At 41.8% G+C, this 25,612-nt stretch overlaps 1 protein-coding gene across 4 annotated transcripts in view; it reads right to left on the bottom strand.

Moving 5' to 3' along the window:
• Window positions 1-1,150: 1,150 nt before the first annotated feature.
• Window positions 1,151-25,612, bottom strand: part of rims4 (regulating synaptic membrane exocytosis 4) — a 65,550-nt gene continuing 41,088 nt past the window's right edge. For all 4 annotated transcript variants that reach the window (XM_078247538.1, XM_078247535.1, XM_078247536.1 and 1 more), the window contains 4 exons: window positions 21,325-21,437; window positions 18,413-18,514; window positions 11,775-11,914; window positions 1,151-1,369 (listed from right to left, as the gene is read on the bottom strand). In XM_078247538.1, coding sequence (XP_078103664.1) covers window positions 1,151-1,369; window positions 11,775-11,914; window positions 18,413-18,514; window positions 21,325-21,437 — 574 coding nt within the window. The remainder of the gene's footprint in view (window positions 1,370-11,774; window positions 11,915-18,412; window positions 18,515-21,324; window positions 21,438-25,612) is intronic.

Below are 25,612 nucleotides of genomic sequence, written 5' to 3' on the forward strand. Positions count from 1 at the left end.
AAATCAGCTAATGTCGCGATTGATTGTAATGAAAATGTGCAGGCCCTTGGGTCATACTGGAGCATGGTCTTTGGGAACTCAGTACCTGCTAGTTCTTATTTTAAACCATAAATAATCCACTCAGGAACCAATTAACCTGGTAGTAACTGGTAGGATAGAAACCCAGCAGCACTATGGATCCCCAAGATCAGGTAGAAATCTAGATCCTTCCAGGAGATGAAAGGGACTTTCATTAATGCCTCCACTCACAGTCACATAATACCAAATGAACTGAACATTGAAGGGCCAAATGTGTGACACAAAAACCAAAAACAGCTCGAGTCAAAGTGTTTGAAACCAAGATGTCTTGTTTGGTTACAACAAATAGGATATACATAGCTATATAGCTATATATATATCATTATTTTTTTTAAAGTCATCTGTACTCCTGCTGTGCACAGATCCATTCACCTACAATCTACTGTCCTCATGCTCCTGCAAAATGGGAGGCTGGTGTCTCAAACAGTCTGAGGGCAGTCTCACTTTCTCTCCAGACTTGTGGATGGACAGATAACACTCAGGAGCTGTCCAGCCCCTTAATGAGGACGCAGAAAGACAACAGGGAGTCCTGGGAATGAGAATCGAATGTAGGCTGTGAAGGTGCGTAGTGGAAGCAAAAGCTGAGCCTGCAGTGTGTTGTGGTCCCAATAGGATCTGATCAATGTCGGCAGCCGAGCCCTCCTTTGAAGTATCATCCTTAAGTAGGTTTTTGTTTTCTCCTCAAAGAAATCTGAAGAGAGCAACATTTTCCTGTGAGTCTGAGGGGCGGTCGGTTGCAACAACAAAATAAATGTGCTTCCCGTGAGTCTTGGGAAACAGTTTGATACAATATCAAAAGAACTAAAGTACAGTATTTCCAATGAGTGCCAAAATGACCTACTAGTTAGTAAAGTCATTTCCCAAATCAGGTGAGTGGTTCAGTCCCAAGTGTGGTTAGACCTGTCGAAGTGCCCTTAAGTAAGATACTGAACACCTACCTGCTCCAGGGGCAGTACCACCTGGGTGACCCAGGCACTGGGCTACAGGCTATATAAAAATGTGTCTTAGGATTTGGTTGAGACAGCAATGGCATCTGAGTCGCAACAACAGAACTATATATTTTTCTCGAGTCTTAGGATCGCTCACAACAGGGCCCAATGGTGCTCTCCAGGGACATCTGGGAGGAGTGGCGGATGAGTGGCGCCATCGTTGGGTCCACCATGGAGGAGGTAGGGAAGAGCTTGTACCAGCCAATCACCATTGTGCTGAGGTCCAACTCCTCCAACAGGATTCGAGCTACGCCCATGAAGCATTTGCGGTCCATCCGTCCATAGTTTCCCCAAACGATCACCTGTGGAAGAGGGTGGCAAGGTATAAATTAGGAGGAAGAAAGTATATGAAAGTATATACATATAATGAGAAAGTGTGCTTTCTTCAAAATTGATTCATGTTATTTAACTACTTTCATTTTGTTATTTTCTGTAGTGTCTTATGTGTCATATTTGTATTTTTTTCTATGCAAAAAGGGAACTGGCTCGTATGCATAACTCATGCATATCATGTAAATGTTAATTGCATGTCCCTGCAAAATTTGATAATCTAAGTGGAAAAAAGTGAGCTTTCTTTCAGCTTTATTTTAAACCTGTCTTTACACTAAGAAAATAGACTTCAAAATCCACAGCTTTTACACCAAGTGTGCTACAAAAATAATCATTGACATGATTGAAAAAAGTGAATAGATCGGGCGCTAAAACGGAGCATTTCAGACACAATGTAACTACAGGTATATTCAGAAAAATAATGTGTTTTTTGAACATTAGAACATGTTCTAGTAGAAGCCCCAAAATACGACATGATCTTGAAAATGAGCACAATATGGAACTTTAAGTTTTCTTTTCCCTTTTTACTTTACTGCCACCAGAATTAATTCAAAAAAGTATAATGATGATTGAACTGATGAACTGCAATACATATATTTTATATATAATTATATATTTCAATGTAAGTGACAACAAAAGCCTACTGTACGTGGTCTGGGAAACATGCAGTTTTATCTGACAGTGGAAAAATGTAACGTACTTCACAGTCTATTTTCAATCTATCTTAATCTTCACATATTGTCATGGATATCACATAATCTTGAATGGAAGGTATTGATCAGCAACATTCTGTCTACAGGTAGATGTTCTAAATGTTTCCAGCCCACTGAAGAGAAATCAATTTATTTAGTGCATAAACATGGCTTGAATCCGGCACAGAAAGCATCCTGGAGGTAATGGAGGACCAGAAAGAGATATTGACAAAATGATAAGGTTAAGATGGTGTTGTTATTTAGCGTTAATCAAGATAGTTCGGAAATCTTTTTGGGAGAAATACTTGATCTCGACAGTTTCTCTCTCCATTACAGCGGCACAGAGCAGGCTGAGGTTTCAATTAAAGGTGCAATGTGTAGGAATTTCTCCCATCTAGCATTGAGATCATATATCGCAATTAACTCTCTCTCACCACGCAGTTCAAACTACGTATTACAGCAACGGTAGCCTTCACGCTTCAAAAAGCCAGTCTCTTGCTCTTTTCAATATCCTTTTTCTTTTTCTGGGCGAAGAAGAAGACTACTGTTCCTGAAATTTGAATTTTGAATACGTGTGGTCCTCCATGTTTCCTTCTTCAAACTTCCCGGGGCCAGGAAGCGACGATACCCATTAGCAGCATTAGAAGCCCCTGTGAGTTTATCATGTGACAGCAAAAACACGAAAGGCGGAGCAGTATGTCCTGTATGTCCCTTACCGGCTAATGTATTTCAAGATGGTGCATGAATATGGAGCATCTACCCCAGTTCATGTGAACGCAAATGTAAAATTTCAAGCCAAAAGGAATATTTGGAATTGATGGTGGTGGTAAATATTCATGAAAAAGGACAAGTTTGTGAACGGACAACACAGATTTTGATAATAAACAACTAAACACATTACACACTGGACCTTTAAAGTAAATGAAGAGGGATTGTGTGTGTAAGGGAGTGAGCAAGGGATAGAGGAGGAGATGATGGTGGTATCTGCTTAGAAACGTGTGTGTGTGTGTTTGTACTTTATGTGTCCTCTGTCAACTGACATACTGATAACATCAGGGCTCCACATCTTGACAAGCGGTGGACAAAATAATCAATATCTGTCTTTGTGCTTTAGTCTGATCGTGTGGCAGTCTTGTATGTCTGAGCATGTGATTTTTACAGAGACCCAGAGGCCAAATCTGCTTCAATCGAATCCCTCCATCTTTAATAAATAAATGGAAATCTCTTTCTGTCTGCCCGCGATCAGCTCTCCAAACTAGATCCTGACCTTAAACACTACAACTTAGAAGAGAAACATTTGGGAAAAAGGAGAAATGTTGGTAGAACAAGAGAAAATGGTGTTATTATGGACAATGAGAAATAAAGTGTCCTAGATCCTCTACTGGTCCACTTTCTAGAGAGTGGAACTCACACACACACACACACACACACACACACACACACACACACACACACACACACACACACACACACACACACACACACACACACACACACACACACACACACACACACACACACACACACACAATGCAGGTGCTGATGGAAAGACAAAAAGGGATTTGACAAAAAACAAAACCCAGCATGTTGCATTGAAGTGAGAATAAGTGAATACAGACAATGGATGGATGGACTTGAATTCAAAGGAAGAGTAAGTGCTCTGAAAATGGGACAGCAAAATGAATTTGGACATTCTTGCAAAATACACAATATGGTCAAACGTCCTTTAGTGTACTTTTGGTCTGGGGCTGTTTGTCGTAGCTTGGATATACTATAGCGTACAATGAAATTCAATGTAATGCACATGTATACACATGTATTTACACAAAACACATGACCCAACCCAGAAGTGCCAACGCCTCGGGTCAAGACTCAGCAGGTCACTTACATTTTGAGAACTGACACTCTTTTGAGAACCACCAGGTACACATTTTAGACAAAGAGGACAGATAGTTTGAAAGAGGTGTCAAGGAATCCAGTTACACCCGGACAGAGAAAACGTGGAGGAACAGTGGAGGAGGTCTGCGACACCACTTCTCCCCCAATTACAATGCTGTCCTTTCATATCTTCCAAGGAAACCAAACAAACGCTCACATTTGGCATCATGTGAGAATGCCAACAACGGTCACTCAGACTTGGCCATGAGTATCTCCAAGGACCATAACAGCTATCTTTAAAACAGCCGGGAGTACTAAAGTACAAAGTATCGATCATCTTGACAACAACCCCACACAGGTTAAACAGCTGGGTTTCCCTACCGTTCAGTCAGAACCAAAGAAGTCTCTCGGATGAAAGACAAAATGTCTTTGAGAACCGTAAACCAAGTCCCGCTGCCCTTGATTTGAACCTTCCTTAGAAAACTATGACCTGGATGATTAAGAACCATCACAGACAATCATATTTTAGATGTTCTTCCAACTTTGTGGCAACAGTTTGTTTAAGGCCATTTCCTGTTTCAACTTAACAATGCCTCCATTTACAGGTTTATAAAGAAATGGCAATGCAAGACTAGGTTGCAACACACTTCTGTAATGTAGCTGATGCTGGAAGCTTTGTGTCTGAATGAGTACTTCAGGGTGCAACACAAGACAGCTTGCAATTGATCAATGATGGAAATTCAGGTGTCAAAAGCACTGCACACCTCGCCTTGAGTAGCAAATCTATTGATTCCCCTTTGAATGGATTGATTTCAGTCAGAAATGTTGCTGTTATAAATGCTGGTGTGACTGAGCCCTCAAGTATAGAATCAGATAGAGAGATTACTTCAAATGCCCAGCATGTCTCTATCTGAGCCACTCGCAGTTTTTCGACACCAGAAACTCCCCCTGGTTAACAGAGACATAATAATAAAGAATGATAGTAAAGGGAGAGAGCAATAAGACTAACACATTTTGAGAAAAGTACAATAAATCCTGGATTTGCTACTTTTCCCTGGTCTGAAAAAAAAATCATATTTATGTGTATAGTGAATAAAAATGCAGCATTAGCTGAAAAATTTATCAACTGCTGTCACACGTTAAGGGTGCTGTAGGTAGGATTGTGAAGATCCAGGACTTAGCCAAACAATTTGAACATCAAAATCTTCTCAGTCCCTCCCCCCTTTCTGCTAAAGTCCAAAACGGTCTCCTAAGCCCCTCCCCCCACAAGGGAGAATGAATGCGTGTGCATGAGCAGTGATTGACACGCAGTTAGACACCCCCCCCCCCTGGCCCTGATTGGTGCATCTGAACAGGGAGCGGTGGATTTTTGCAAATCACACTACAGGCTGTAGGTGGTGCCAGAGGAGCCAGATTATTTTGTTTAAACTCTAATCTCTTGTTATGTACTTCATTTTGCAACAATGGTTATTACCAAAATAAAGCCTATGTGAATAACAGTTCATGTTTAAATAACAACCCAATGGAGATCTTTTGCATCTAAATGCACTCAGAGACGAGCACAGGAATCAGGATAAGCTGACATTTAGCTTGCACTAGCCCCGGAAAACCCCAAACCAAACACTCAGTAGCGTATGGAATTAAAAAAAAAGATTACATGCCAGTCGTCAGAGAGGATGAGAGCAGAGCAGCCTTGTAACGGAACACACAGATGTTCAAACCTGTAACCTTCAAAACCAACACACACACCTGTCCCAACAGTATGTGTGAGTTGCTCAATATAGACAAAATATCGAAAAAAAGAACTTTGACTTGTGTAAGCTCCAATTTCAAACAAGGACACATAAGGTGCTGACAAATGACTCCTGCTTCCGTTTACAACCCGTCTAAGCTGTTCATGTCTATTTATCATCATTGGGTAGTTTCACCTTTGACGATGTTTGTCTACGTTTGCTTTGCAGACTTTTCCATTTCACATATTAGATAACACATATATTTAAAGTGCATTTATCACACCAGAAAAAAAAGAAACAGCTGATGTGCAGCGGAAGTGAAATCCCAGAGCTTTTACAGCTGATGCTATTCAGCTGATTTCAATCTAATAAATGATCTTCTTTGTACTGTTAAGTGTGATTAAGTGTTTTAATTTGTTTTGGCTATGACTGTTATCTAAAGTCCTATTTGCACGGGAGGAATAGTGAATAGTGAGTGAGTATTAAAGCTATAGTGCGTAGTTTCTGTCGCCCCCCATGAGGAATTCTAAGTAACAACAACAACATTGTCGGAGCATCCACATGACACAAGCTTTCGGTGATCGCGCACCACCCCCACCCCTCCTCCACGCAGTTGCTAGTAGCGTATTACCCTGTCAAATCAAGGAGGACACGGAGGATTAAAAAAAACATGATGGACTCTTCAGAAGAGGTAATTATCTTGTAATCTTTATGTCCTCTTCCGTCTCCAAAGCTGAATCGCTGCTGTTATCCTTTCTCAGCGGTTACGTAAAATGAATCACTTGAGCTTCTGCGCGCGAAAGTCGCCGGACCACACCATTTAGTAAGCATAGCCGTACCATAGACTGTTAATATTAATGGACAGAGCATGTGTGATGTCACCCATTGGTTTGTGGGTGACATCTGGCAATGGCGGCTCGTTCAGAATACGATCTCGTATTTTACGAAGATAGTTCACCGAAACGTGTTTCTGAAAACATTTTAAGTGGGAAATAGGCCATACAGTTCATCTGTTTTTTTGATCGACAAAGGTCAGTTTAAAAGATTTTTGTCAGATGTTGAGAGGCGGCGACCCGACCCGACCGCTCGTTATTTCCGGTAAGTGTTTTAACATAAGTGTTCCTTTTGGGACAATACTAGCCATTGAAAGTGGGCACTACGGCAGTAAGTGGTCAGTGCACATTAGCAGTGTACTGACGGAAGTATGCAGAATGAGACACATCCTCAGTCATGGAGTCAGTTGAGGAAGGATTCTGAATGAATTTTTAGTATGTGCACTTACGCAGCGCTCTGCTTTGCTAAATCAGGAAGTGAGAAATTGTAAAGCACTGCTGATTTCAGCGATTTTCATTATCAACTGTGAATGAGTTTGATGAAACTCGGAGGACACAGCGACACAGACAGCAGATAATTAAGAGGGAGGCGTTTAGTGGCTAATTACACAGCGACCAGAGCAGCAGAGCTGCAGGCCTCTCCACTGAAAACACACCGCTGTTTCCACCTGCTGATTACTGAGGAAACCTGCCAAACATACAGGTTATAACGGACGTGCATGTTGGTGTTACGACACCTTATTTAACCATTACATTAGGAAAGAAAGAACAAATACAGCAACATATAAGAAAGGAATAATTAAAAGTGCACTATGTGCAACCCTGGTTCACAGCCAAACTCAGAAGGTTAAGGCTGACTAAGGAAGAGGTGTTCAGGAGTGGGGACAAAGACAGATTTAAAGAGCTGAAGTACAAGTTTAGCAAGGCAGTGAAGGAGGCTAAACGACGGTACTCTGAGAAGCTCCAACGCCAGTTTTCAGCTAATGACTCTGCGACTGTCTGGAAAGGACTTAGGCAGATCACCACCTATAAGCCTAAAACCCCCCACTCCTTCAATGACCGACACCTAGCCAACGACCTGAACGAGTTCTACTGTCGATTTAAAAGACAAAAGGACAGTCCTGACACCATCCCCCACGACATCTCCCTACAGCTACAGCCACTGTGCTTCACCTCCACCTCCCCCACCTCAGCAGGGTCCTGGGCCTCCCCGCCAATGCCCTCCATAAAGGTCCCCCCTCCACCCCAGCACCTCAGTGACGACTCTCTCCATCCATGAGAGGGAAGTCAACAGACTCTTTAGGAGACAGAACCCCGGGAAAGCTGCTGGACCGGATGCTGTCTCCCCATTCAGCTTGAAGCACTGCGCTGATCAGCTGTCTCCAGTGTTCACAGACATTTTTAACACCTCACCTCAACCATAATCCTTGTCCCCAAGAAGCCAAGGACCACAGGACTTAATGACTTCAGACCCGTCGCCCTGACCTCTGTGGTTATGAAGTCCTTTGAGCGCCTTGTGCTTTCACACCTCAAAGACATCACCGACCCCCTCCTGGACCCCCTGCAGTTTGCCTACAGAGCCAACAGGTCTGTAGACGATGCAGTCAACCTGGCCCTCCACTACATCCTCCGGCACCTGGACTCCGCAGGAACCTACACCAGGATCCTGTTTGTAGACTTCAGCTCTGCCTTTAACACCATCCTGGCTCTGCTACAGGAGAAACTCTCCCAGCTAGGCGTGCCTGACTCCACCTGCAGGTAGATCACTGACTTCCTGTCTGACAGGAAGCAGCATGTGAAGCTGGGGAAACACGTCTCCGACTCACAGACCATCAGCACCGGATCCCCTCAGGGCTGTGTTCTTTCCCCCCTGCTCTTCTCCCTGTACACCACCAGCTGCACCTCCAGTCACCAGTCTGTCAAGCTTCTGAAGTTTGCGGACGACACCTCCCTCATCGGACTCATCTCTGATGGAGACGAGTCCGCCTACAGGTGGGAGGCTGACCACCTGGTGACCTGGTGCAAGCAAGACAATCTAGAGCTCAACGCTCTAAAGACAGTGGAGATGGTTGTGGACTTCAGGAAGAACCCAGCCCCACCTGCCCCCATCACCCTCTGTGGCTCCACAATTGACACTGTGGAGTCTTTCCGCTTCCTGGGAACTACCATCTCCCAGGACCTCAAGTGGGAGCTGAACATCAGCTCCCTCGTGAAGAAAGCACAACAGAGAATGTACTTCCTGCGGCAGCTGAAGAAATTCAACCTGCCAAAGACAATGATGGTGCACTTCTACACAGCCATCATTGAGTCCATCCTCACATCCTCCATCACCATCTGGTATGCTGCTAGCACTGCCAAGGACAAGGGCAGATTGCAGCGTGTCATTCGGTCAGCAGAGAAGGTGATTGGCTGCAATCTGCTACCGCTCCAGGACCTTTACGCCACCAGGACTCTGAAGCGTGCCTCCCACCCCGGACACAAATTCTTTGAGACACTCCCCTGTGAGGTCCATCAGGACCAAAACCTCACGTCACATGAACAGCTTTTTCCCCTCCACCAACCATTAACAAGGCCCGGAAACCACCCTGACACTCCACCTTCATGTCACTGTTCTCTCTCTGCTGTAATGCTCTTTATTTTTTATTTATATCTTTATTTATTCTTTATTTTTAACTTAATACATACTGTGTACATATACTTATATTGTTTGTACCTATACTTATATTGTTTAATATTCAATCTAAAGAATATGTGACGTGCACCAACAACACCAAAACAAATTCCTTGTATGTGTTAAAAAACGTACTTGGCAATAAAACCCTTTCTGATTCTGATTCTGAAATTCCTCAATTAGTGATGTCACTGATTGAGAGATTGAGCCCAGTTTTTCATCTGTGCTGCCCATAGGTGCTGCCTGAGCAAGCACAGCCCATTGGCTTGTTTGTATTTGGTTGACCAATCACATCAGAGTGGGCCAGCTGACCATCAGAGCAGACTTTTTCAAGGCTTTTCAGGGGCTTTTTCAAGAGCTCAGAAAGAGTGTTTCAGGCAGACGAGCTACAGCAATGGGCAGTATGAGAAACATAAAATGTTTTTTCTGAACATCAAAGCATGTTAACCTATTCTAGTAGACCCTAAGTGTACAAATATGACGCTGACAAGGCGTATAATAGGGGCTCTTTAATTAACATGAAAATATAATAAAGGACGCGACACAAAGTAAGAAAGAAGGGAATGAAATAAAGATTGAAGGAGAGAGAAGAAAATGATGGAAGGAGACTAGAACGGCCTGGAGAGAAGGACGCTCTCAGTTGGTCTTTTGTGGCATATTTGTTCCTGAGAGCAGCTGAAGCTCAAACAACTGAAAGAACAAAATCTGCTCAAACGGCCTCCATGGTCCCTCAGGTCAGATGCTCACTGTAAATGTCAAGCTCTTCCTCCCAGCCTCTTCTTGCTGCGTCTCCTCTACACCTCCTCACCATTTTCTACATACTCACGAAAAGACAGCCGGGAGAGATCTTTCTAACATACACTTATCAATACGCATGATCCTGGTGAAACTCTTTTTCTTCCTATTTTATGATGTCGATGTGGGGGGACTGGTATGTGATTTGTGTTATGAATTAACTTTTATCTCTCTATGGATGGCAATGCCGGGCTGTCGCTCCATCCACCACAGAAAATATTGGATGGATTGCCATTACATTTTGTACAGACATGCATGTTCCCCAGAAGATTAATATTAACTGGAGAATGCAATTTCTGAAGAAATTGTGGAGTGAATGCTGTATTTTGAAAGGCTGACGCTACTCTGCATTGAATGTGTAAGACGAAGGTGAAGTAGTGAGAATAGTTGAAAAAGTGGGAATGGGTTTAATTAGTATGAATGTCATTGAATAGTTGAATTATACCGATAATGTTTGAACAGTTAAGTTTAGGCACCAAAACAAAAAGTTAAGATTAGTAAAAAGGTTTGTAGTTTGGGTTAAAACCTTTTTTAAGTAGTAAAAGTGATATTTCCTGCACAGGAACATCTGTTTCCTGTGTGAAAGCCTATGTATGTCAACGTCTACCGGTTGGATTGGCACAAAGTCCTATAATGAGGTTCACATTCGGGGGTTTTGGGTGAAATATCTTGAAAACTATTGGGTGGATTGCCATGAAATTTGGTACACACATTCATATGCTCCTCAGGGTGAATTGCAATAATTTTGTTGATCGCCTGATGTTTCATCTAGCAGTCAGGTCAAACATTTCTTCAGTACTTTGGTTTATGACTAAATACCTGCAAACCTAGTGATATTCCAAACAGCCTCAGCTGTACTTTGTGTTGAGTGCTAGTTAGCAAATAAAACACTGTAAACTAAGACGGTGAACATGGTACACATTATAACCTGCTTAACATTAGCCCGTTAGCTTTGTCATTGTGCACGTAATAAGGCTGGTTTCCAATTGAAGATGCATTTTGGTTGCTTAGTAACTATCATCGTCTCTGTCAGAGAAACGTCACTAGCGGTCTCGAGTAACAAGTGTGGGCATCACCGATGGGCCGGAGGCAAAGCCAGAGTCGGTAACGTAGTCTACTTCAATAAATATGGCGTGGATGGACTCTGTTCTGAATCAGAAGGCAAGTGCTGGGTGCTCAGCCACGTAGATGGCCGCCGGCTGTCTACGTGTTCATATAATTTATACATCCTCGAACTGACTGGAATCATTGCACACATCCTCTCCACCAGCAGTAAAACTGCCCGGAGGAAGTTCATGGAGCAACTGGCAGAGGAGCTGAGAGCGAAGTTTATGGAGAAAAAAAGGATAGCGTCGCACGGTCCGAGCAGCGCTGCGCACCACAGCGGACGCCAAAACGGAGGCAGTGCCAGGTTAGGTTAGGTTATAAATGTTCAAATAAGATACTTTTAATTGTTATTTGGCTGTAATGAGTTAAGTTGAATGAATTTCAATTTGACCACTCACAGCAATTCTAGTAGTTATGGAATTCCGGCACTTCTAGTGTTAACGTACCACTGAGTCAGGTTTCATGGTTCAAGGCAATAAAGGATATTAGTAAGCGGTTTCCATCTTTTATAATACATTTGCTATCTTATCCTTCTCTTGGTTGTTTTGAAAGTAAACAGCATGAAACAAACTGTAAAAGCTGAAAACAAGTTTAATGTCTGTTTCATTTAATACTATTTGCTGGTTTGTCTGGGTTGTGAATCAGTAGGCCATGATGGTGTATCTCACCTGCACCACTTTCCCCTGTGGGCTTTCAGAGAAGACCAGGACCTGGTTGTAGAGAGGATCCAGAGACTTCCTCACTGACTTGGTCTTCTTCTTGGCCACACAGATCCCGTTCTCCAGGAGGTAAACTTTGATGTAGGCCGCTGGAACGACAGCAGACAGAAAAGTCAAACGTGAACTCCCTCATATGTAACCTGTTCTGTTTCCCAATGTTTACTACGTGTTTAAAGGGGTGATAGAATGCAAAACCAATTTTACCTTGTCATAGTTGAATAACGACACAAATCTCACAATTTGAAACTCTGAAAATGGGCAAATCTCAACGAAGCTAATAGTTGATGTCAGCTCGGCGGCTCCTCCTTATTTGGCTCTAGTCTCTATCTTTGTCACGCCCAAACATTTACATAGGCTACACCACTGATCTGAGATCAGGTAGTCTTCTGAATAGGTCGCGCAGATCTCAGAAATTGTATACATTGTTCATCTGCTATTTTATCACTAAATTCACTTGTGAGACTTTTTTTATGCGAGAAATCAACTATGTAGAGGTCAAATATGGGCCGTTTTACGAAAGTTGATGGCTAATTGCAAATTTTGTCCGACTGTGTGTCGGAATTCAGCGGCCGGTGCTGCCTGTGTTGCTGCCTCGCCGCCCGGCCTGTCCTCCTTCACAGACCCCGGCCTGCTGTGAGCTAGATGGAGCTCCGTCACGGCTGGCAGCCCGTGGTGCTCCATACCCGCGCAAAGTCACCATTTCTGGGTTACTGGATTACCAAATGCTGCTGCCCTGACAGAGCTCCAGGGCCTGCAGATCCCCTCTTCCTGCTAAATGGCCGGTGTGTGGGAGTGAGAGCGCGGTCAACAAGCTTGTTACGCCCGCAGTCTCTTACCACAGGTTCCAGTTAATCTTATAATGGATATGTGTGTTGAGTTATTTAAACAAACTATCGGGAAAATAAACGCCTCTTGTCCGCGAGTGAGCTGGGGAGCTCTATCAATGAGAGCTTTGTAAGACCTTAGGATAGCTGTGTTATACATGCTGTGACGAAATTCAAACTGTAATTATACGATAGTTATGCCGGCAGCTGGTCAGCTCCGCAGAGCCCCGAGCCCCGGTAGTCCAGTAACCCAGAAACGGTGTCTTTGTCCTGGGTATGGAGCCCAGCAGGCTGCTGCTTTCTCGTCAGACTGTGTGGAGCTCCTGAAGTCCGACACGTCTTATCAAACTAGCCATCAATTTTCGTAAAAAGGCCCATATTTGAGCTTTATATAGTTGATTTCTCGCATTAAAAAGTCTCAGAAGTGAATTTAATAATGAAATAGCAGGCAAACAATGTATAATGTTGCAGTGTCTGAAATATGAGACCTGCTGTCTCGTCTCCAATGTATGTGTATGTGGTTCGCTCAACCAATCAGCGCGCAGCTCATCTAAATATTCATGAGCATACCATATTTGGAAGAAAAGCTCATGTTCCAAATACAGCCATATTCACAGGGTAGTTAAGGGCCCATAGAATAGCACTTGGGCCATTTTCAGCCCAACCAAGGTTACATACCCTATTAGGAGACCTTAAGGAACAGTGTGAAATACCCTATATAATCATTCTATCACCCCTTTAAAACTGCGCCCCATACATTAAATAGAGTGGTGACATGATTAAACCGCCACTGTGCATCAGTAAATAGAACGTTCGTATGTGTCGTTTTGGGAGTTTTTGGAAATCAACCTATAAAGATGTTTAGGTTGTGAGGATGTTGGCAGTAAACCTGCTTGCAGATTAGCTCGCTAGTGTTAGCGCTAGCTCATCAACCCCATCGTTCCCTAGAGTTTCCCTGTATTCATTCAAAAAAAGCTAATTTGAAACTAATAGTTTCTCTGGTTTTCTGTGTGCAAAAAAGGACTCAATCAATAAAGTCCTCAAGAAAACATCAGAATAAGTAAAAAAAATAACACTTTATACAAACACATGCAAACGATTGTTGTCATCACGAGAGTCTGCGCCATGGAGACAGCACAGCCCTCTCTACAGAAACTATTTTTTATTTATTTTTTCCGGCATTTTCGTACTACAGTTCTGCACCACACAGCTTTAAAGAAGAAATACAGCATACTTATACATATGTACTTGTAGGTAGGGCTGGGCGATATGGAGAAAATCAGATATCCCGATATTATTGACCAAATACCTCAATGTCGATATTGCGGACCAGGAAAAGACAACACTTACCATATAACGATATTACAATATCCGAAATCTATGATGATATCTTGTCTCATATCACGATATAGTGTATAATTGTATGCCCTGGAGTGAAACTTTGCTGCCAGGTTACAAAAGCCAAAATTATATAATAGATTAAACTTCTGATTTTGACTGACCTGTACAGACGCACGCACACACACACGCGCACACACACACACACACACACACACACACACACACACACACACACACACACACACACACACACACACACACACACCAAAGCCTTTGTATGTTACATTATATGACAAGATTAAAGACCCTGGCACACTGAAATATGGAGCAAGGTTCACCTTGGTCTTTATACTATTTTTAAATTTCCTTCCACCTCTGTATCTCTGTTTTCACTACCATGTTTTTCTTCCATTCACACTAAATTGCTCTCCACTCGTTTCTCTCTGCTCCGACTCTTGTTTGTGCTATACTATGTTTATTGTCCTCTTCTCTTTTATCCGTGTCTCTCTCACAGTTTTTCCCACATATGTCTTTTGTAATTCCTTATTTGCAGATGCCGTTTTCTCTTCTTTCTTATGCAATTAGGATCAATGGCTGGTTTAATATTATGCAACCACAGAGGGGAGCTACAATCAGAGTTAATAGTTTGTTGTTACGCAATCCAACATGCTGCAAAATGAAAAAAAAAAAGAACAGCTAGTCCTGTTTCTATTTCCTATAAGAGGCACATATCATTATTTTGTTTTTGTTTTGATTTATTAATATATTCATATTTTTTATTTTATTTTGTACTTCTCTATCTGTACTCATTTCTGTCTTGTGCTGCTGCTTTTCCGCTGCATTTCCAATTAGGGGAGCAATAAAGGATTATCCTATACTAACACAGTAAAAAAAAAGATAAAGGTTAACTGATCTGATTAATCATAGCTGATTGCTCGCTTCAAGAATTTAGTGCTCGGGTGATTTATTGTTTTGCAGCCAACTTATTAACAGCTCTTCAAGTACATTTAGATTCTGTATGTATTTCAGGTGCAATGATGTATGAAGCTGAAAACCCTTGGAGCGTGCTGTAGTTTTCAAGTGCAGAAAAAGAGTCACTGAATCACTATGGCACCCGTAGTCTCGCATTGCCAGACCTTCCTCCACAGCGCTGCAAAGGAGGGTCTGGCTAGTCCACACAGCTTTCTGGGATGGGAAAAAAGCGTGCTCTGGTTTTTGGCATTTGGCATTCATCACAATCGTCGTAGGCGACGATAAGCGCCAGAAGCCTCGGGAAGGAACTTGTTTTGGTGGAACGTGTACGTGCAAAGGTTGTTTTAGTCGTGCAACAGAAAACTCAGATTGGACAGATAGTCTAGCTAGCTGTCTGGATTTACCCTGCAGAGATCTGACATCCACTGGAGTTTAGAATTCCAACACAAAGAAAGCAGAAAGTAACGGACATCTGGCTGAAAAGAGTGAAATCCGGCGGAATTTCCGGCGGCAACGGAGCAATCCCGGAAGTGGAACGTCGTGGACTACTAGACTATGCGACTATGGCACCTGTGACGGGGGCTTGTGAGGGCTTCAAACCTGAAGAGGGGTTTACATTCTACTTCTATTACAAACACATTACACAAAAAAGGATACTTTACATTAATAATCGGCGTTTCTCACCAAACACATTATGTTTATCATTGAGGTCTAACAAACGTGTTGAATGCATTTCATAAAACGTATCCGAGTGGGTTTTTCTAGTTTGAAAGCTGCTTTTCCTGCTAGCAGTATTCTCCCCCCTGCCTTTGATGGTGTATTGCTGTGTTTCTTGGCGTACCCGTATCAGTGGAATTAATAACGTGAAATAATAACACGTTACCCGCGTGCATGTGCACATGTGCGAGTGATTTCACAGCATGCAAGTTTCTCCTTGTCCATGAGCTGCTAATGGTCTCTAACACACCAGGGTTCCTTTAAAAGAATATAGAAAATGTGAAAACAAATGCACAGACTTTGGATTTATATAAACCCTTTGAACTCTGCGATAGAAATGGTCCGCCAGTGCCTACATTGGTATTTCTGCTTATTGTGATGTCATTTCTTGAAGTATTATCAAACGCTTCACATCCCTAAAATCAGTACAACCTATAAGCTAAAAGGTTATGTAAGTCAATAAACCATAACAATTAATAACATATTCAAATTGTGTCATACATTTGAACAAATTCCAAAATCGGACTATTTGTAAATAAACACACAAACAACAGAGGGTTAAAAAGGTGCACAGGAAACAAAAACTTTGATAAAATGATATACGACACTGCCAAATCAAAGACATGTCGATTCGCACAGGACTAATATTATCACAAGACCTCGGTGTTCGGCGAAATATGGTATCATTTGCGGGGGAATTCTGATCAGACATGGTTGATTTTCACGGGATTAAGATCACAGACAGCCTCCGTCATTATTACAAATGACTAGAGGTCACCAGGTAATACTAATCCCGTGCGAATAGGGCTTAAGTTAAACATTTCTCGCTTGCACTGGGGATATTTCTGGATTCATGACCTCATTGTTTATAAAGTTCTGTGAACAATGTGACACAGAATATTCTGTCTGTGCTGATCTGTTTTCAATCTGATGGCATTATAGCTGGCGAACCATTTCTTGATAGAGCATTTGTTAAAACACACTCAGAAAGACTACTTTTTTTTTACCGTACAGATACTACAGAGCAGCATTCAAAGTCACAGCAACATGCTGCGTGTTTCACTACAGCATTAGCAGAGGCAAATGTAGATCTTACTTATTTAGCGGATCATCTCCCTCTGCTGTGTGTGTTAACTCCCTGAACACAGAAAACACAATTTCCTCTCTTTCACTCATGCATCTTTCATATCAAGCGTTTGTTTGTCTGTTTTTGGAGGCTATATCCCACTAGATTCAACATGTCCGCTGCAGGCTGTTCTGTTTGTGTGTAGCTGATGCTATTTGCTGTCTTGTGGTGCATTCATGTTATGTGCGAACCTTGATGTTCTAAGACAGGGATCTTCAACATTTTTTAAACCAAGGACCCCTTAACTGAAAGAGAGACAGAGCAGGGACCCCCTACTACATACAGTATATTGTATAAAATTAAGTTGCATATAAAATTAGGCCTACAAGAACGTTTAGGGCGGCCTAAAGCCTTTATACATACCTTTCGTTGTGCATAGAATACTAAGCTATTAAAAGGTTTTAATATTAAACATACATGTGGCACACATCTGTGGATGGCTAGTGACTACCTTACCTATAGGCCAGTAAGCAGTGGGGCTATATATTTGCTAATAATATGTTGGATTCCTTGTTTCAGTTATATTGTATATATGTATATATATTGTATATATATATATATATATATATATATATATTTGTGCTATTGTTTCTTTTACAGTTATTGTTTATTTCCTTTAAATGTGTTTATTTTTATGTATGCACCTTTTACCAAGGCAAATTCCTCTTAAAGCTATGGTGCGTAGTTTCTGTGTCGCCCCCGTGAGGAATTCTAAGTAATGACAACAATTCTGTCGGCGCTTCCACATGACACAAACCTTCCGTGATCATGCACCCCCACCCCTCCCACACGCAGTTGCTGGTAGCCAAGGAGGACACGGAGGATTAAAAATGATGGATTCTTCAGAAGAGGTAATTATCTTCACTTGAGTTTCTGTGCACGAAAGTTGCCGGACTACACCAATCTTCTGAACATAGCCATGCTGAGAAATACAGACGGAGTTGTGTCGAGCTGATAGTCTCAAGGCCGTTTTACAGTCGCCGTAGCCGACCTGTCGAGCGCCAGTGTGACATCATGGGAGCGGCGTAACTGTTTATACTTGCGCGTGGTGGTCACGACACTAGTTGTAGTCTTCTCCTGATCAGAGGTGGCGCTAATGAGGAAAGGCTACCGACTTTGCTATTTCTACGGACTAGAAGAAGAAGAAAAAGGTAAACAACGGCAGAACTGGCAGCAGCATTGACGTCAATGCTTCAATTTGATTCAATGACCTACTTTGTTGGATCAAGCCTTTCATTCGCCATAAAAGAACTCATCTTAACCCAGTAAGTTTACAAGAGAGACTTGCTACGTCATTTTGACGTCACATTGGCGCACGCCAGCTCGGCTATGGCGACTGTAAAACGGCCTTTAATTAGCTTTGTATCAACTCATTTGGCAATGGCTTGAATATAACGGACGTTCATAAAAAAGTTACGCATTAAATCTTTAAGTGTTACTTACTTGGCAATAAATCCTTTTCTGATTCTGATCCTGATTCTGATTCGGAAAGATTCAAATTTTATGTTTTGACTCTGAACATGTGATGTTTCTGAGGAAAAGTGACATCCTGTAGAAAACACAGCTTTGATTCTTTTGATCGAGCACTCAACAGACAAGAGTGGTACCTGGAGGTCCCTTTGAACCTGGTTTCATAGTGAGTCCTCTGGCCTGGACTACCTCCACCTCCAGACCCCCGTTCCTCTCCATCAGACCGATCTCTACGTCACCTGGATGGGAGAAAAACACAGATGTACTTCAGCATTGAGGATGGAGGAGGTCAACGTGTGCATTGTTCAATCAAGTTCTTCAAAATTCTGTCTTTACATGATTACGTTTCATGAGGTGTCAGGAAAGTTTGCATCAAGTAACATCATGTGAAAAAAGTTACATTTATAAAGAGTGCACATGTCTGTCTTAATGTAAATAAATTGTTTCAAGGATTTTGAAGGTGCAACGGAGATTGAAGCTCCATCTTTAGGTGTTCTGAATAGAGATGGCCTGATACAATTTTTTGCTACCCAGATACTGATTCTGATACCTGAACTTCACTATCGGCCCATACCGAGTACTGATCTGATACCAGTGTGTCATACATATCCACTTTGACAGTCAGTCATACCAGAAAAAGAACATAAATAAACTACTTTAGAGTAGATTTTCTTCTGGGCTAAATGTGGAATCGGATCGGTGCATAAACTAAGGCTTTACGATACCGATACAAGCATTTTAGGCAGTATCGGATGCTTTTCCGATACTGGTTATTGGTATCGGCACAGCTCTAGTTCTGAACCAAACACTTTACCATGCCTACAATATAATGAGTGACAATATCTGGACTCATCAGTGCATTAAACACAAGTGAAGTGATGCAAATTGTTTTATAACAGACTGTAGGGACTTTTTCTTGAGACGGACAGGAAAAGGGCAAATGCAATAACTGCTGACAAGACAAGTCATAGATGTCAGAGTATTGTCTAGAGAGCACAGAGCTTAGTTTTTTTTCCAACTGAAGATCATTGTCTATGTATTTGGTTGCTCAATAAATGTCAATGTAAAACAGACTTCTTAGTCAGCATTTCTCTACCACTGATAATTGCACGGATACTAGTCTGGCTCAACAGATGCACATTTCTGGAATAAAGCCGGTCAACAATCGGGGATTAGCCCCACCCAGGACAGATGTGATTGGTTTAAAGAAATACAAATAAAGCAGATCCCGGAATAAATAGGTGGTGCAGCCATACCAGGGCTGGCCCTGACAAATTTGGTGCTCTAGGCAAGATTTTAGCTGGTGCCCCTTTGCACCACAGCCAGTTCCACCACCAATCATTGCGTTCATACACTCACAAAGAAACTGCATAGCTTTATGTCTTTCAGGACGTTTTTATTTTGGAAACATACACTCTTGACGTAGGTCCAGAGAGACCGAAACATTGGTAATATCAATAAATTGTGGTGCTGAACAAGAGCGCTGTGTGGTATCTTCCGTCTTCAGTATTAAAGAAACAATGCTGCGTCTCCGGGCAATCCAGAAAATAGGGCCTAATAAAGGCTATGTAGTTATGTTGTTGTGTGGGCTTTGAGGTGCCTGTAACGCCTCTATGGATGGATAGCGCCTTTAGCACCCGCCTATACTGCCTATGCTACAGGCCGGCCCTGAGACAGGCCATACTCCAGCCCTGACGCAGTGCTGTGGAGATCTGGCAATGCGAGACTACACGGAAAAAGAAACATCATGTGAGTCTTGGGTCTCTGAACTTCAGCCTCCTCAAGCTACAAGTTTATCATTGAATCCAGTTAGCTTTTTAGCATCTTTTAACTCATTTTTTGTTTTTGTTTTATTTCATCTTTAACACATGATTCAGTCTAGGGCTGCACAATATGAGGAATATATGCAATATGCGATACCGTTTAACAGATATTAAAGTGTACTCAGTTCTTCATTTCTGTTGCTTTCAATATTCACAAATTGCTTGCTGCATTTAAAACAAATGAAAGGAAAGCATTTCCAACAGTATTTTATTTTTGCACAAATTGAACATTGAATTGATTATAAAAAAGCACCACTAAGAAGAAAATGACAGTTACATTTTAAATAGCAGTTTTCTACTGATATTTTCTTTCAACTAACACAAAAACATCTCTGAATGTCTTTCGCAGTATGTCGCAGCCTTTCGTGATGTGTTTATTGCGACAGCTGATATCGCGATGACGCCAAAAAAAAACATATATTGTGCAGCCCTAGTTCAGTCTCAGCGCTCTCATCAACCTCATTTCTAACCCCAACAGATGGCAGTTTTTAGCAACTAAGCTATGATAAACTCACTGTTCCGGCTTTATACAGCACCAAACGACAAAGAGCAGGTAAAGAAAGTGTAACTTCTAACTTCCCACTTACTGGAAGTCACACTGGATGACAGTTTTCAGTTAAATATCCCCAAATGAGAAATGCATTCCTTTGAAAGTGACAGAACGCAGATGGCGGCCAAGTTATTCCGGGTTCTCTGACATTATATAACGTTGGACTGGACTGCAGGTTTGGAGTGGAGTTGGTCCAGTCAGTGTCACTGTTGGCGGGCCAAGGACACTGTCTGGCTGCCAGTGAGGAAAGTGACCCACTTACAGTAGATCACTGCTGTGGAGGACAGGCTGCATACAATATATATCCAGTATATACGGCTTGGATGTGAATACGTGTAAAGGGACGATGAGGAAAAACTCTGCAGTAAGACACTTTTTTTTTGCCAATGTGAGATGATTTTAGCAATCATTTGGTGCAGTTTTATGATGAAATACACTGCTTTTTTCTTTTCAATTTTCAAACCCATCTTTTATGTGGAGAGTTTCAGAGGCTTTTCACAAAATAAAGGTGATAGTTATGCCCCTCGAATCTTAATCATTCAACTTGATATAAGAAAGTAAAGAGGGTTAGATTACGTTTTTTAGTCTTGCATCTTCGTTACCATGGATGAACTGCTGAGAGGCTAGGGGGAAAAGCTTTGAAAAATGGTTATGGCAAAAATACGACCTCTCTTACCCATGGATGTTGTCGCCAATGTTTGTCGCCCAACAAACTGAGCGGGTCCCATCCCATCCAGGAAGTCGCTGAACTGTGCATCCGATGCCAGACACATGCCACTGTAGTTCAGGCTGCAGAGAGAGGGAAAGAGTAAAAGAGGCAGACAAAGAGACAGATGGTTAAACATGACCAGGCAGTTCTCATTGTACTTTAATTAGGTAGAGAAAGTGAGTCAGAGACTGGAAGATGATGACAGAATGCAAGAGAGGAGAAACAGAGCAAAGGGACAAAAACGGCCTGCAGGAATAAGGAGATGGGAGAAGGGAAAAACAGGAAGTGATCAGCCCTTTTTCAACTTATGCCGACCCTAGACCAAAAAAACTTTTCAAGCAATTTCCAATATCAGAATGGAATCATGAGAGTCTTGCTACAGTTGGGTCGCGCTCCCGTCGTCAGACTTTAGACTTTTCAAAGTCTTTTCAGAGTCTTCCAGTGTATTGGTAGGCATTAAACTCCCAACTCTCAAATTGGCTCCCTGAAATTAAACTCAGACTGTTGCTTTAATGGTGTGTCCTTATTGTGTGTGTATGCAAAGAAATCAGCTTAGAGTGCTTTTGTGGCAAAGTGCCAGGTATACTACAACTGCGTTTGTGTGTGTGTGTGTGTGTGTGTTCGATGCAAGGACAAATCCACCCTACATGTTCTGATGCTGATGTATATCATCTATATGTGATGCTTTACTTGTGTCTGAACCAGGATGTCAGCCCCCACTAATGGTAGATGAGTGTTAACACTCAGAGCATTGGTTTCTGTGAGCAGCTTCTTTAACCTGAGCAGAAGTCTAATCAGCCGGAATAACTGAAACACTTGTATAGCTATGCAGGGCCTGTCAGTAAAAAATAACAATACTATAATGTGAAATTCCTACATGCTTAATGTAATGCCTGCATAGGAAATTTTACTTCTGTGAAAGCATACACGTATTAGTTTTTAAAGGAAACATACAGTATATTAACAATGTTGTCAAACTACTATTAGAAGTATTTTAATATTTCGCGTAGTATGCAAACTCCATGTCATATTGGAAACACGTAAAAAGTAGACTAAAAGGTGCTATGGGTATGATACTGCACTGCTAACACCCTGGACATGCTCAAGTTAAAATTATTGTCTTATCGACATACTGTAACATAATTTCTGTTATATATATTAATTTGTGAAATACATTATCTGAAAAGGAAAAACAATTGAAGAAACAATGAAGTTCATTTTTGACAACTTGGACATTGGAAACTAGTCTTTCCTCACTTAGAAAACATCTTAAGTAAGGAAAGTATTTCAAAACCACTTATTAGATGGCAAGCTGTGGTTTACTTACACAATCTCACAATCAGTTTGCTAGTTGGATTAACGTCAATTTCTACTATTGATATAATTAATTAAAATTATGCATGCTTTCTTACACGACAAAGCCATCATTAATGCTATGAGTCACACCTGTGCTTTAAATGTCTGCAGTAAAGGAAAGTGTATTTGTAAACCATCTTGATGGAGTCAAAAATTGAGGAAGCTATGGCCACACCATTTCAAATAACCCTGTGTAACCAGTTTTGCTAACTTTTATCGCTAGATTTAGCAACTTTTTAGACCATCTTAGCGACTTTATTGCTAAAAAGCCACTAGCGACAATTATGCGACTTCAAACCATCAGAGAAAAAGCAAGATATATTATATTAGAATTAATTTCCATGCATGCTAATGCATGTAATCACAGTCCAGGGCTTCTCTGCCAACAGCACGGGGTCTTTCTCCTTCTCCCCTTTGGCCGTGAGCAGCAGACAGTTAGCTGACACAACCACTAAGCATTAAGCAAATGATACGTGATGATGTCACCAATGTGGAAATGAGTGTATGACATCATCTGGCATCTTTAGTGACTTTTAGAGCTAGTACTACCTACTTTCATTGGAAAAGAGTTGGCAACACTTTGATGACCATGGACGGTACAAAAAGATGGACAATGCGTCTCCACATCCTCCCACTGTACAAAGTGAAGCCAAAATATCCTGGATACGGGTGCCGCCATCTTGTAATTTTGGAGCCAGAGTCTGCACAGTATATATAGTGATTAGGCGGTGGAGACCCCGTATCGAAGTCCTGCCCATACCTACCCGACCAATTGCGAGTCAATCACAGCTGTCAAACATTTCACCTGGTTTTTATTGCATCAAATAACTAATAAAAACCAAACTTATCAGAAAAATGAACACTTGAACATAGATCAGTGTGATAAGTACTACCTTAAATGACAGAAACCATCTTTGGGAAAAAATTATTTGCCATGTTTGATTTTTTGGTTTGGTCCATGTCCCATCCGCTAACATTGAACAGTCTATGTATTAACCCCTGGTGACAACACACTATTTTTTTTATGACTATAGCTAATGGCTGCTGGATTTGCTGAGTGCTGCCTGAGGTGTAAGAGCCGCTACAGTATATCCTTGAAAGAAAGGGAGCGGTGAACAGGTGGAAGTCACTGCCACATAAAAGCAGCTACAGCAGAAGCTGCTACTGAAGTTGTTACCAACTCTGTCCACCATTGCAAATTGCAAGTTTTGAGTTATGTCTGCACCTTCTGTGTCTAAAAATGAACGGCTAACATGCGGGTCATGGAACTGGGCTGGATGATTGCAACGAAGATAGGAAACAGATTAATGTGGAGTTGGACCGGACGTTTCCTTTACAAATCCGACAACCAATGCCAATACATTATGTTCAGGTTTGGCCCACGGCCCTGAAGTCCACAAGGCTAATCAACTGAAGTGTTCTCCATTGATTGTCTGGTTGTTGTGACACAAAGGAGGCATGTTTGCAGTCAGTTGTGAGACAGGAGCCAGTGGTACAAATGCGTCTCTTGAATTGACTTTATCGCTAATTTAGCAATCTAGCTAGCTTGGTGGAATGTCGTGACTGGCTAGCACTAGTTTGTTTGCGGCTAGCTATAGTTTCCCAGCTACAAAGCTAACCAAAAGCCCCGCAAGTTACTATATCACTTGTCTATATCCACAACATTCCAATTCCGGGATTGCTCTGTTGCCGCCGGAAACCTGCCAGTACTCTTTTTGGGCGTGTCCGTTACCTTCCTCTTTCTTTGTGTTGGCATTTTAAACTCTGGTGGATTTATGAGGACTATGGTTAACTGCTCCTCAGATCTCTGCAGGGTAAATCCAGACAGCTTGCTAGACTATCTGTCCAATCTGAGTTTTCTGTTGCACGACTAAAACAACTTTGAACGTACACATGTTCCACAAAAACAAGTTCCTTCCTGAGGTTATTTTGCAGAGGCACCGGGCTTCGTCTGGCGCTTAGCGCCGCCCAAGACGATTGTGATTGGTTTAAAGAAATGCCAATAAAGCAGAGCGTACGTGAAGGTCTGGCAATGCGAGACTACTATATCACCAAACATCCAGAACACCTAATTTGTACCACTTTTTGGGACTTAGATAGTCACATCCATGCCAAGGTCTAACACCCTGGACCAGGACAATTGAAACCACATAACTTTAGTTTGTTTATTATTTATTATGGTAGCTCCCTTCTTTTCTCCCTTTTCTTCCTCTTCATCTCGTTAACCTTCATCTCCACCCCCTTGTCACTTCTTTCATATTTAATTCTCTCTTCAATCTTTATTCATCCCTGCTCTGATGAGACTACTTTAGCTGCACATTTAAGGAAACAGGTCTTTCCACAAGGACTGCGACCTAAATTACCCAACAGCGTTGTCGTCACTGTTAAATTAATGAAAAAAAAAGTACTTAAATATTTACTAGATTGTTCCAACAACGTCACACAAAGGCACACAGGCTCACATTTAATATTAACCTCACACAGCTGTTCTTACAAAATAATTTACAAGGCAGTCTCTCTCCGCTATGATCAACACACAAAATCACTTAGCCTAGATTAGTCATTTATGCAAACGTTAGCAAACATTAAATTATTGCAGGTCAATTTTTAAAATGTAGTATTCATTTATGCAGATTTATTTGTTTGTGCTATTGTGTGTTCTTATGTCCATGTGTGTTTCTGACTATTTACATAATTAAATGTTTGTGTGGTCCAGGTTTCCACTCCTGTGCATGTGTGCTCCTAATGCTTGTACATGGAATTAATAAATCAACATATTAGTGTGGCGACCCTCTCCTCCATATCTGCCATTTGTTGCTGGCTGCCTTTCTTGCAGGTACTCCAGGTGGGACATCAGTAGACTGGCAACTCCTGGGTTCATCAGTAACACTGGCAACTC

This window comes from Sander vitreus, chromosome 4 (assembly GCF_031162955.1).
Source record: "Sander vitreus isolate 19-12246 chromosome 4, sanVit1, whole genome shotgun sequence".
Taxonomy (NCBI): Eukaryota; Metazoa; Chordata; class Actinopteri; order Perciformes; family Percidae; genus Sander; species Sander vitreus.